The 12,405-nt window shown below is 38.5% G+C and overlaps 2 protein-coding genes across 4 annotated transcripts in view; one reads left to right on the plus strand and one right to left on the minus strand.

Annotated features, from left to right (window-relative positions):
• Positions 1 to 1,163: 1,163 nt before the first annotated feature.
• Positions 1,164 to 5,256, minus strand: tsnaxip1 (translin-associated factor X interacting protein 1). Of its 2 annotated transcripts, none has more exons than XM_035910544.2 (10): positions 5,059 to 5,256; positions 4,819 to 4,900; positions 4,496 to 4,633; positions 4,303 to 4,396; positions 3,283 to 3,479; positions 2,821 to 2,962; positions 2,249 to 2,412; positions 2,049 to 2,162; positions 1,663 to 1,772; positions 1,164 to 1,364 (listed from the first exon to the last, which is right to left on the minus strand). In XM_035910544.2, exons 1-10 carry the CDS (start codon positions 5,112 to 5,114, stop codon positions 1,265 to 1,267), a joined length of 1,197 nt encoding a protein of 398 aa, XP_035766437.2. In that variant the 5' UTR covers positions 5,115 to 5,256; the 3' UTR covers positions 1,164 to 1,264. The 2 variants fall into 2 exon arrangements, with proteins under 2 accessions (XP_035766437.2, XP_006797477.2); XM_006797414.2 differs by having other exon boundaries at positions 4,819 to 4,927.
• Positions 5,257 to 5,748: 492 nt separating this feature from the next.
• The window catches only part of ranbp10 (RAN binding protein 10), a 39,090-nt gene continuing 32,433 nt past the window's right edge, over positions 5,749 to 12,405 (plus strand). The window contains exon 1 of one of the 2 annotated variants that reach the window (XM_006797415.3): positions 5,749 to 6,110. In XM_006797415.3, the coding sequence (XP_006797478.1) occupies positions 5,912 to 6,110 (199 nt within the window). In that variant the 5' untranslated portion in view covers positions 5,749 to 5,911. Of the gene's footprint in view, positions 6,111 to 6,825; positions 6,964 to 12,405 lie in introns of those variants that run through there. The other variant, XM_006797417.3, reaches the window with a different exon arrangement.

Consider the following 12,405-nt stretch of genomic DNA (forward strand, 5'->3'; position numbering starts at 1 on the left):
AATGTGAATAAGACCAGAGCGACTGTGATCAACTTCAGAGGAAAGAGGACAACTGACCCATGTCTCTCCTGGGATAGGATGCTGATGTGGTGGAGGAGTACGAATACAGAGGAATCCATATCAACAACAGGTTGAACTGGAAGACCAACACAGAAGCTGTATCCAAAAAGAGGATGAGCAAGCTCTACTTCCTAATGAAGAGAGCAAAACGAGAGTAAAATCATGGGGATTTTCCATCAGCCAGTTGTAGTGAGCACTATGTACTTTGCTGTGGTGTGCTGGAGAAGAAGCGTCAGAGCTGGTGACTTGGATGTTGTAAATGAATGTATTTTTTTAAGCAGGCTCAAAAAATGTTACATTATTCAGCTCCTTATTCTCTGTCATACATATTGTGTTACAATGTTGGATACTCATTTTTAAACATGGCCAGAGTTTTCAGTGTTAAGGTCAGTATACGTGACTGTGATTCATTGCTCTAAATGCCTTCTCCTACATTTGTTCTTCTCCTGAATATGTATGGCTTCATAGTGAATGTGGAATAATCCCTAAAAAGGTCATCTCAAGCACACACTAACTGTGAACACAGAAGTTCCACCCACTTGCTTTTCAAACGCTCTGATTTCAAGGGGCAGCCAATCAGAAGAAAGTCAGCTTAAAGGAAAGAGGAAGGTATGAAGTGAAGGACTTCACCAAGGCCCAGAATAAGATAAACAGGGATTATTTTGAACTGTCAGTCATGCAAAGATACTCTGGTAGAGGAGAAGAATATGAATGTAGTATACTAATGGATACGACACAGAAGTCCCATTTTAATACCATATCAAAGAAAGAAATATGAATTAAAATTATTTTATAAGATAAATTTAGCTTGATTAGCACAGTTAACAAAGCAAAAAACAAAAATCACTTAACCATTTCCAGGGAACAAATGAAAATAGTTCTGATTTTACAAGGCTTTAATTTTCCCCAGAACAAAGGAGGTGTTTTACATTTGTGTGAATAAGATGAATAAAATCATTGAACTGGTGTAATACAGAATGAATACTATACGAGTATTTCACTCACTGTTAGGAAAGTGGTTTTAAGATTTGATGGTACATTTTCCGCTGAATTGTCAACGAACTGAAGGTAAAGCTTGGAAACTCACAGGTGGTCTCAGTGGCCACAATTTCTAATATTTAATTCAGCATCTTCACAATTTTGATCACATGTTGTGAATTACATCAAGGCTCAAACTTGACACCCCAGCCGCTAAACGCAGGCTCTAAGAGGAGATGGGATCACCACTGTTGCCTGCTTCACCTTGAGATGAGGCCACATGTGGATCAGTTTCCTCTCCAAAATATGTTGTCCTCTGGGCCTCCCTATACATATGAACACACACATATATACACATGGCTCTCATTTGACAAAGTAAAACAGAACCAGACACAGAAAATTACTCATAACCTTCAAGGCTTATCTGAACTGATGGTATAAGGCTAGGCAGTAGTGTATGCTGCACATATTTTAAAGCCCCTTGAGGCAAAATTATGACTTTATGCAGTATAAATAAAACTGACTAATCCACGGTGTGTGTGTGTGTGTGTGTGTGTGTGTGTGTGTGTGTGTGTGTGTGCATGCATATGTGTATATGTTTCAATGTATATCTATTTTTATCACCTAGACTCATGGACAGGGAACATGTTGCTCTCAGGGGCGCCAGAAATGACTGGTTCCTCTTGTTGCTGGGACTGAATGTGGCTTTGCTGCTGGGACCCACTCTCATCAGTCTGAAAAACATTTTGGTGGCATTGTTGGTTGTTACTTTTGCTGAGAAGATTGATCCAACTTTCATATTTGTCAGTTTATGGTGACATTTGTGAAGCTGTCTCTATCGCTGGAATAGCAGTATCGAGCTTCTGGACCCTAATTTATTCATATTTAGGCTCTTTATCAGCTTTATCAGGTGACATTTATTAGATTAGAGACAGATAGTGACACATATTACATTTATTAGAATATTCATAGAATTGAAAATCTGTTCAAGTTCTACATACGTAAAGTACCTGGACAGAGGTTGAGACGTGTGTCTTGGCCTGCATGCTGCCTCTTCTGTGGAGTTCCAGCAGTGTGTCATACTCACTCTTTAACTGATCAAAGTCATCCTGGAGTGTCTTCAACTTCACAATAAAAAGAAAACAAAGTCACCAAAGACTGTTGAGATGTTAAGTCATGAAGTCTACGTATAGTATCCAGCATGAGATACCTGTAGCTCGGTCCGTTGGTGTTTCTGTTCAAGGGCGTCCCAGTCACACTGGGGCACAACACCCCAGTACTCTGCGTTCATCCTGTTCAGTTCCTCCTGGGCTTTCCTCAGGTCTTCTCGACACACCTTTAGAGTGAGCTGCAGTTCCACAGGATCCTTCCAATCTAAATGGAAACACATGTAAGACCATGACACACTTCCCTATAGACATTTATGTTTTATAAACATAAAAACATATGTTTTGCTGAGCTCTAGAGGTTACTGTACTTGGGTTTTTCAAATATAGATAATGTTGGGCCTTTTCCATCAAAGAGGTTTTCAAACTTTTTCTGGCATGCCCCACATCAGAAGCTGATCACACGCTACCATCTTTTATCAATTATTTATTTACAATAATAATAATACAAAAAAGTTGGAAATTAGTGAAATAAATCTCAAACAAACAGAATTTGCAAACTACTTCTGCAATTTTTTCAATCTCAAAAATAATCTTTTTTATGGAGTTTAACTTAACCTTAAGTTATTTTCAGTTCACTGTTAACTAGTTAAAGATGTAATAGATGTTGTTATACCTGTACTTTTGTCTGCAGAACGCTGCTCCTTCACACTACTTCTTGTCATGTCATTGAGCTGCCAAATCAGCAACCTGCGAGCATCACGCTCCTCCCGGTACTGCAGATACTGGTCAGACAGTTCTGACTGCAGATGATCCACCTTAAGAGGAACAACAGGCAGTGGGGTGACTGATACGATAATGATGAGCTATTAATTGATGGATAAATTTCCTTTATGCGCAGCGTTGTGTGTATGCTTTCATGCCCTTAAGCTTTTATGCTTTCATAAAAACTTTCATGCCCTTAAAAGTCACATGTCTTGATGCATTGTCAGTCATCCAGATAAATAAATCTCCAAAAATTGGTTCTGTTCATCTGGACGTAGCGTTTTCAGTGGGAGAAACGTTTTGTCACTCATCCAAGTGACTAAAAGTCACATGATTAATTAAACAAAAATAAAATTAAAAGTATGCCATTTACCACTGCCTGCACTGTCTTCTCTCTCTTTCTCATGGCTTCAATCTCCTCCTTTAGCTTCTGCTTCTCCATTTTCAAGGCAGCAATCTCAGCCTGCTCCTCTGCCCAGCGAGCTTGAATCTTTCTGTCACATTCCTCTGTCACCAGCCTCAGATGGGACTGCAGTGGTTCCAGCTTTTTGATTTGTTCTCCCTGATGAACTGAAAAGATGTATACAATGCATGCATTACAACAAGTAATCAACTCCCTGATATAAAGTCTTTATACAAAGAAAAGCTAACCTCTACAAACTTCATCTTTTTACTGAATAGACAATTAGTTTTAACTAGGTTAGAATAACATGTTGTGACCAACTCTTTCTATGCTACAATAGAACTTATCATTTTACTGCCTACACAAACTGCTAGGACCTTTTAGAAAACTATTGGAATCTAGTGGAATCCTTTCCACTAATTTTATTAACTTTTTAACCCAGATTTGCTCTCACAAATGCTGAGTTGAATCCTTACAACAACAAAGAAAACTGTATGACTATGTATAGGATGATTTAGAACAAAACACTCAAAAATGAATGGCAAAGAGACAAAATAGTACCTGCAGAAGACTCAAAATTATTAATATAGTTACTGAATATTAAAGTCACAAAGTTTTGAGAAATTAATTCAGAATAATATTTTTTTTTTACAAAGAAATACATTGCCTTACTTTGCAAGGCTGGATGAAACCTTGCTGGTTGCTGTGTATTATGTATCTTTGCATGTGCATTTGAACCAATAAATTTAGTTTGATGTAAGACATTTACCACTTAGATGTGAGAGAATATTGATATTTATGTATTGTAAATATAAAACTTTAATTTATTTAATTCTACACCCAAAGGTAATATATTTTTCCAAAAACGTTGTGGGATGCCATTTCTAATCTGCTTCAAAACCTTGTCAAATCTGTTATAAATTGTTTTTTTAAATAGCATTTTTATCTAATCTATACAAATCAGACTAGCTTTCTCATAGAGTTACTGACCAAAGGTGTTTTCATATTCCTTTTTAATGGCAGACAGAAGGGGTTGGTAAGTTTTGAAGGCAGTGATGAAACATTCAAATGCATTGCGGTAGACCTGTAGGCAAAGTAGAGTAAGATTGTAAGTACTTAGACTGCAGCAAGAAAATACGTGTATATCTTCTAAACATAAATACAATCAACAAAAACATTTCACCTGAAGTTTCAGCTCCTGAAATTTCGGCTCATGTGGGTCGATAGTATGGAGCTCCTTGCTCACATAGTTCTCCATCTGCATCAGAAGTTGTGGCTTTCTGTCTGGCCCTGCATAAAAGTAACTGCCTCCTGTCCAGCACTGTATGATTGGTCACACAAAAGCACACACAGTACTGTGAAAGGAACTTTTCTGTGACACTGAAAGATAAAGTTTATAAAGATGCCATGAAGTTCTTAGATGATCTTTATACCAATTAAAAGACTTTAGATGTTGGCAGGACAAAGTCAGATTGCTGTTTGTGTAATGTTGCCTGATTTACTTACCTTTCTCGTTGCACATGGTTGGACAGATACACCACCAGCATTTTCCTCTTCATGTCCTTCCTCTGATGTCTGGGCTGTGTAACTTTGTAGATCGTATTTATATGTAAGTCTAATATGCAAACAACAAAGTCAGTCTGCCTTAAACGTACTTTAAATAAGCTTTGAAATACAAATGTGTTTATACATAAAAACAAACGTAGCATGACTTTTGGTGTAAATGGAAGTCATTTCATCACTTGCCTTGTTTTTTGTGACGGTGTTAAAGGTGGAAATTTTATATCTTTGTTTGGTGACATTTATAGCTTTGATATAAAGGGTAGACAATAACAAACACTTAGCCCGTTTGAAACTGTTGTATTTCGTCTGTTTAACTCAATGAGATCGGCTTTAGCGTCGCACAGCACAACATTTGTAGTAGGGTTTCCATGGTAACGACGACTGACTACGCAACAAGACCCCACGTAGTTGCCCGGTGCGCGCCTAACTAATTTTCAAAATGGCAATGATTTTATCTGCTCAACTCAATCATTAACTTTGATATACAATAACTAATATATGGTAACGTGTTTTATAAAGTCTATTTCACATATCTGCTATATTAATTACAATATAATAAAACTTAGTAAACAACACAGTGTTTTTATGAACAGGCACATATTTCGCCGAGGAAATAATACTGCTATTAATACTGTAAAAATACCATTTAACTTACAAATAAATACAAGTTTTGCCATTTAAAGTTCAAAATTAAATTATATAACGTTCTGAAAACGTATGTAAGTTTAACAGATGAAAACTACATTTCCTAGCCCCCTATCTCACTGGAAGGCCCTAAACCCGTCTGACAGTAGTGGAACTCTGTAGTCATTTCTAGTGACATTAGCATAAAAGCGAGCGTGCAGCTGAACTACAGTACCCATACGACACTATTTCAGCCTACAGTACATTCTGCTGCTTATCCGGGGATGTCACACCGCTGCTATTTTCTCCCCTCAGTCCCTCTCACTCTCAGCCTACAGCTCCAGCAGACTGACACTGGGCTTTGGATAGAAAGAAACGAACAATAAGATACAAAAACAGGAGGCCAAAAAAAATGACAGAGCTCGGAGCGGGAAGCCTGCCGCTGGGAGATCCTGCTTTTAATTACCAGGAGCACGAGCTTAACGAGAGGCTGAAGCGGCTTTACCCGGCTGTAAACGAGGAAGAGACCCCTTTACCCCGATCCTGGAGCCCCAAGGATAAATACAGCTACATTGGGCTGTCACAGAACAACCTACGGGTCCATTACAAAGGTTAGAGACCTGCCTCATCACTGATGGGCCTAAGTGTGTAGTCAAAACAGCAGTTCAAATCTGTGTTGTTGGGGGGTCTCTCTCTCTCTCTCACACACACACACATACACACTCAGTATGCGATTATGTTGACTGTGTATGTGCGTGTGCAGTCCTGGTAAATCTAGTCTGAGCTGCCTCTCCTGTCCTGTAACCTTGCTTTGTTTCACGAATGAGCAGAGGAATGCCCAGATGGGTGACAGTGAACTCGCTAACCCTGGCCATCGGTCTCATTACCGTCACACTGAAATCTTCAATATCATGGCTCTTCTTTGTTTATTTACTGTTTATGACGTTACTGCTTTGGAGTAAACTCACTGCATCTGACGTTCTCCTCGCTTTGTACTGGAAGGGGACACTGGCAGCAGTAGCGACGCATAGTTTATTGGCAAACCCCTGTCTAACTTACGGGAGCTTGCTAACAGAAAGCTGTTAACCAAACACATTACTTAGCCTTGTGGCTAACCAGCTAACGTTAGCCAACTTAGCTGTTCCTAATATTGAATTGAGGACAGTAGGTTCCGAGGTGGACACCAACAGAACTTGTTGTTTTACAGTGTAGTGTTAGTTGAAATATTAACGCTGTACAGTGCTACAGCAAACAGGTTAAAATGGCATTGTTTTGTGTTTCTCATGTGATTTCAGAGCAGTGTTCTAGAAGTCTTTTCCAATCATTTTTCCGTCCACCTCCATTCAGATCTGCGTGCCCCGAGCCTAACAACAGTTTCAGGTCCAGTTTCTAGCAGGCAACAGAGGTGCTGCCGTGAGAGAGGAGGCCTCTGCGCATTACATTAGGCCAAAATGCACCGTTCTGGTAATAAATCCGGAGTATCGACGGGGTCTGGCATTTTAACGTTAACAGCAACCAGACGGTTCAGTCAGTCTTTCATTCAGATGGATAAAAGCTGACAGCAGGGCTTTTAGCCGTCTCAATTTAGCAACCACCTATATCAAAACAAGGTGACATCCGTGTGACGGCTTCTGTGCTGTTCAGACAAACCTCCCCCCCTACACACACACACACACACACACACACACACACACACACACACACACACACACACACACACACACCCCCCAAAACAGGAAAACACTACAAGACTTTAATCACACACTGTGAAAAATCCCAATTGATAGGCTACTTTGGGCCCATGTAGAAGGTGAGAGGATACAGGCAAGATGTGTAATTCAAAATTAAGGTTGTGTAATCCATTTTGTGAGGTTTATGGAGTGGTGGTCCTACAGTTTGTAAATAGCAGGGAGGGCCTCTTATTTGTAGACTCGGGCCTAAAGCCAGATACAACCGCAGATCATTTAATGCATAATTGATCAGGTCCCTGCTGATGAGCAGTTGAATATGAGCTTCCATTCAGTTTATCTGTTATGTTGAGAATGTTGATTTACCTTTTGCTATAATCAGTGCTGTTAAGATCATTGTATTCTAGTCTAGAATTACCTAACAGCTCTGGCACTGGCTCAAAGTGGTGTATTGCTGAGGATGAGTCAGGGGGGAGGGGGGGTTCTTGTTGAGGTTATGTTGGACATTGAGTCATTATGTCTATGAAAGGTGCACAGATTCAGTGACACTGCACTATTGTTAAGGCATGACATATAAATAGGTTTGTTCTGGAGTGTGTGAGATATTTTTTTCTGCTCCTGGTTGTTCCTGCTCTGTTCCCTCACCCTTGTGGTTTGGATGCTATTTTGACCAGCGTGCCAATTTTCTCTATTCAAGGCCATGCAGTGTCTACCTAGTCCTGCTGCGCACTGACAGAGATTAATCCTCGCAGCCTCAGCAGCAAGATAGATACTTAAACAAACTTAATGACTTTGTACCAATAAATGCAGCAAATGGTGTTAATTTTTACACTTCTGCAGATGCAAAGATAATTTTATTTTTCATTAACTTAGAAATAAAGAGAGGGTTACAGTTGCATAGTAGGAATAAATCTAATGTTCTGTAACACACCCTATAGCATATTCTTTGCACTTTTACACATATAATAAATTCAGCTGCACCCTGATGAAAGACCAAGCTGTTGACTAAGGATTTTGTTGGAATACTAATTGTTTTGCTGTAGATTTATGTTTTATGACTTACAGTAATCACAATGTCAGTGTACCAAGCAAAATTTTAACTGAGCAAAATTTTTCGCAGGCAAATAGTTTCAAAAAAGTCAACTAATCATTTCTTTGACCTGTGAGAGAAGCACTTTAATATATACTGTGAATAACCATAACAGGACTGACATGGAACTAAAGGAATAGTACGGGATTTCAAATTCACATACTTTTCAAAATTTAGTTGAGCAAAAGGAAAGCATTTATCTAAATAGGAGCATGATTTTTATTAAGGTTTCATTTATTTCAAACTGCAACCCATTTTTTTGAGCCATGTTGAAATTAAAGTGCACATATAGAGAAACCTACAGGTTGCACTAGATGCTGCTGCGGAATAGTCACAACTAAGGCCTCAGTCATTCTCTGTTGTGTACAGACACCAAAAGCTGGAGTAGTAATTGCTGTTATACTTCTTTGAAATCAGATGATAATGACATTTACGTCACTTAGACCCTGGCGTACCTCCCCATTATAACATAAATGAACTGTGGTGTTCAGTTCCTGTAGCCACACCCAAGCCTGATTACTGCCACACCCATTTTCAATCAAGAAATCACTTAAATGGGACCTGCCTGACAAAGTGAAGTAGACCAAAATATCCTCAAAGGCCAGACATCATGCCACGATCCAAGGAAATTCAGGAACAAATGAGAAACAAAGTTATTAAGATCTATCAGTCTGGAAAAAGCTATAAAACCCATTTCTAAAGCTGTAGATGTCCAACGTACCACAGTGAGAGCCATTATCCAAAAATGGCGAAAACATGAAACAGTGGTGAACCTTCCAGGAGTGGCTGGTCGACCAAAATTACTCCAAGAGTGCAAGATCGACTCATTCAAGAGGTCACAAAAGAACCCAGAACAACATCCAAAGAACTGCAGGCCTCACTTGCCTCAGTTAAGGTCAGCGTTCATGACTCCATATTAAGGAAAGAGACTGGGTAAACATGGTCTGCATCCGGGGTTCCAAGATGAAAACCACTGCTGAGCAAAAGGAACAAAAAGGCCTGTCTCAGTTTAGACAGAAAACGTTTTGAAGATCCCCAAGACATTTAGGAAAATTTGTGGACTGATGAGAAAAAACTTAAACTTTTTGGAAGTCGTGTGTCCCATTGCATCTAGTGTAAAAGTAACAGCATTTCTGAAAAGGAACATCATACCACCAGTAAAACAGGGTGGTGGTAGTGTGATGGTCTGGAGCTGTTTTGCTGCCTCAGGACCTGGAAGACTTACCGTGGTAAACTGAACCATGAATTCTGTTTTCTACCAAAAGAGAATATCTGGCCATCTGTGTGACCTCAACCTGAAGCGCACTTGGCTTTTGGAAGAGGTCAGTGATCCAAAACACTCCAAGTCCACCTCTGAATGGCTTAAGAAAAACAAAATGAAGGCTTTGGAGTGGCCTAGTCAAAGTCCTGACCTGAATCTGATTGAGATGCTGTGGCATGACCTTAAAAAAGGCGGTTTATCATGGGAGACCCTCCAATGTGGCTGAATTAAAACAATTCTGCAAAGATGAGTGGGTCAAAATTCCTCCACAGTGCTGTAAAAGACTCCTTGGCCATTATTGCAAACACTTGATTGCAGTTTTTGCTGCTGAGTGTTATTAGGTTTAGAGGGCAATAACTTTTTCAAACTATTGTACACGAACAGGTGTGTGGCAACTACACCCATATGGAAAAGAAATTTAAAAAAAAACTTATAAAAGACTTGCATAAGATGTGGCCTACTTCATATAGTGAATCATATAAGGCTTATATGATTTACTCATGAAAGTGGCCACTTTCTCATTACTTTCATAATGTAAGTATCCAAAACATACAAGTTTCATTTATATAATTTTTCAAGGGATCTTATATCTGTTTTCACTCTTGTATGCTTTTCATACAAGTTTCACACAAGACAGATACAAACTTTATAAGATTTATATACATCTTTTCCATGTGGGCATTCTTCCTTGAGCTTATTCCATAGTCACTCCTCACCACCCTGGTGTTATCCAGAGCCCCAAAAGCCTAAGATGACATTACTGTTTATAGTTTGGTTGTCTGCATAGGTGGATTTGTGCAGATTTTTGTGGAGGCATACACCCTGCATACTTTACTAGACAAAGGCCCTGGGTCCACTGTACAAGGACCTAATTGCTCATAATTGCCCAAAGAGCTGCTCCTACAGGACAACTTGAACTAGCAAAGTCTATAAAACACAGTGCAATTTTAGTGGAAAATCACAAGGAAAGTTACTGGAAGATAGAAGGTAGAAATCTTAGATAAGAGTTCATTAAGGATACACTTCGCCATCATTTTCAGAGGTTATTTGTTATTGCACTGTACATTTGTGCAGTGAGTCTACTAAAGGCTCTACTAAAGGTTTTATATTGTTTGGTTTATATATTTGGTTTATATTGTATTTTATCTGCATACTCGGATATTTAAATACTTTTGACATATTTTGAACTGACACTTTTAAAGACAGATTTGTTGGTATTTTCAGAAAGACCTAATGGTTTGTTTTTTACATTTTGATTTAACTTTCGCTAATGCTGATTTTCTGATTCAACTCAGAGGTTGAAAATTTTCAGTTGTCTTCTTATGACAGGTGACATGTAAATATTTACAGCATTTTTTAGTTATAAAATGAGCATAATAGACTGCCAAGCATCATTATGTTACATGTTTCAGAACCTATATTATGCTAACTTTTACTTGTTGCCATCACGATGAAGTCATGGTAATTGGAATTGGCCGAAGTGGTCCAAATTGAGTGCCATCATAGTTTTTTTGAAATTTCCAAATGCACCATGAAAATTGGGACAGCTATGCTGCCCAAACTCTATGTATGACAGAGTTGGAGAGTTGGCTCTGGCTCAGGAGGTTTAGCAGGTTGAATAGCTGGCTCGTTGCCTCCTTGCACTCGTTGATGTATATTTCATTGAAGATCTCGGAATGCCGGCTTCTTCCAGCCATGAAGCCAAACACAGTTATAGTAAATCTACTTTGTCAGTGCGTGCTAGAAATTGTGCCACAAACAAATTTAAACTCTAATATCGTTTAGTTTTGGTTTATTGCCTAAGAAAGAAAGGTGTAAATTCTCTAACAACTGTAACAAAAGTAAAGTGAGTAAAGGAAATGTCATTTAGTCACCATCTAAACTTGGTTAAAAATGGATAGAAGATGTGTAATAAGATATAACTGAAAATAAGTGTGTATATATATCACGATATGTGTTTTTTTTTTTTTTATTTATACTTTTGGTCATCATGCTTACGTAAGAAGTTGCAGCTATATGTAAACTAGACACCTGTTGCTTTCAAACTTGAATTATAGTGATTTGAAAAAGTCTGAGTAAGTTCAATCCAGTGGTTCAGTAGCTTGTAGAACAATAATACCTTAAAGAATTGTTTCTTGTTTTAGTTCATTCTCTAATATCTAATATCATTTTCTAATATATACAACACAAATGAATGCTCCAGACCAGCAAACTGCCAAAACATCTGCTTTCATAAAGATGTTCATGCTTAACGATTAGTTAAACCAGTTCATTTGAATAGCAGCACTTGGCTGCTACTTGCTCTCCTAGTTCTTAGGGAACATCAAGGTTGTACTTGGAGTCATAACTGCCTGTTCTGGCCTTACTTTGGAGCTTTATATGCCTGGAATACCACAGTCATGCTACTTTTTAAAAAATTTCTTTAGCATAAATACAATTGTGAGATACAGAACTCAATTGTTAGGCTATAAACAAACTACACATCAATTGCATGACGTTCATATAAACACTACTAAGAACGTGTTTTTAGCGTGATCAGTTGGTGCTGAATTTCCCTGAAGTCTCTAGCCTTATTTAGCCATTTATGTGCTAACACATGTTCATGTAATACCTTCAGTTTACTTCTGTGTTTTAAGAAAAAATGTGAAAATATTTAGAGCATCTCGTTATCATATTTGCAGCATCTAAACAAAAATCAGATCCAGAAAATGGAACCAGAAATGATAAATCCTGTCTCATTTATGAATTTTTAAGACTCATTCCTGCAGCACACTAGGAAGGACGTGATCTAGATACAGGCTAAAATTTAGTTAGTTTCCTTCTCTGGTCATGCTCAGCTTCTCCACCAAGTTTTGTTAACTTTGACC

This window comes from Neolamprologus brichardi, chromosome 7 (assembly GCF_056152115.1).
Source record: "Neolamprologus brichardi isolate AB-2024 chromosome 7, ASM5615211v1, whole genome shotgun sequence".
NCBI classification, from domain to species: domain Eukaryota; kingdom Metazoa; phylum Chordata; class Actinopteri; order Cichliformes; family Cichlidae; genus Neolamprologus; species Neolamprologus brichardi.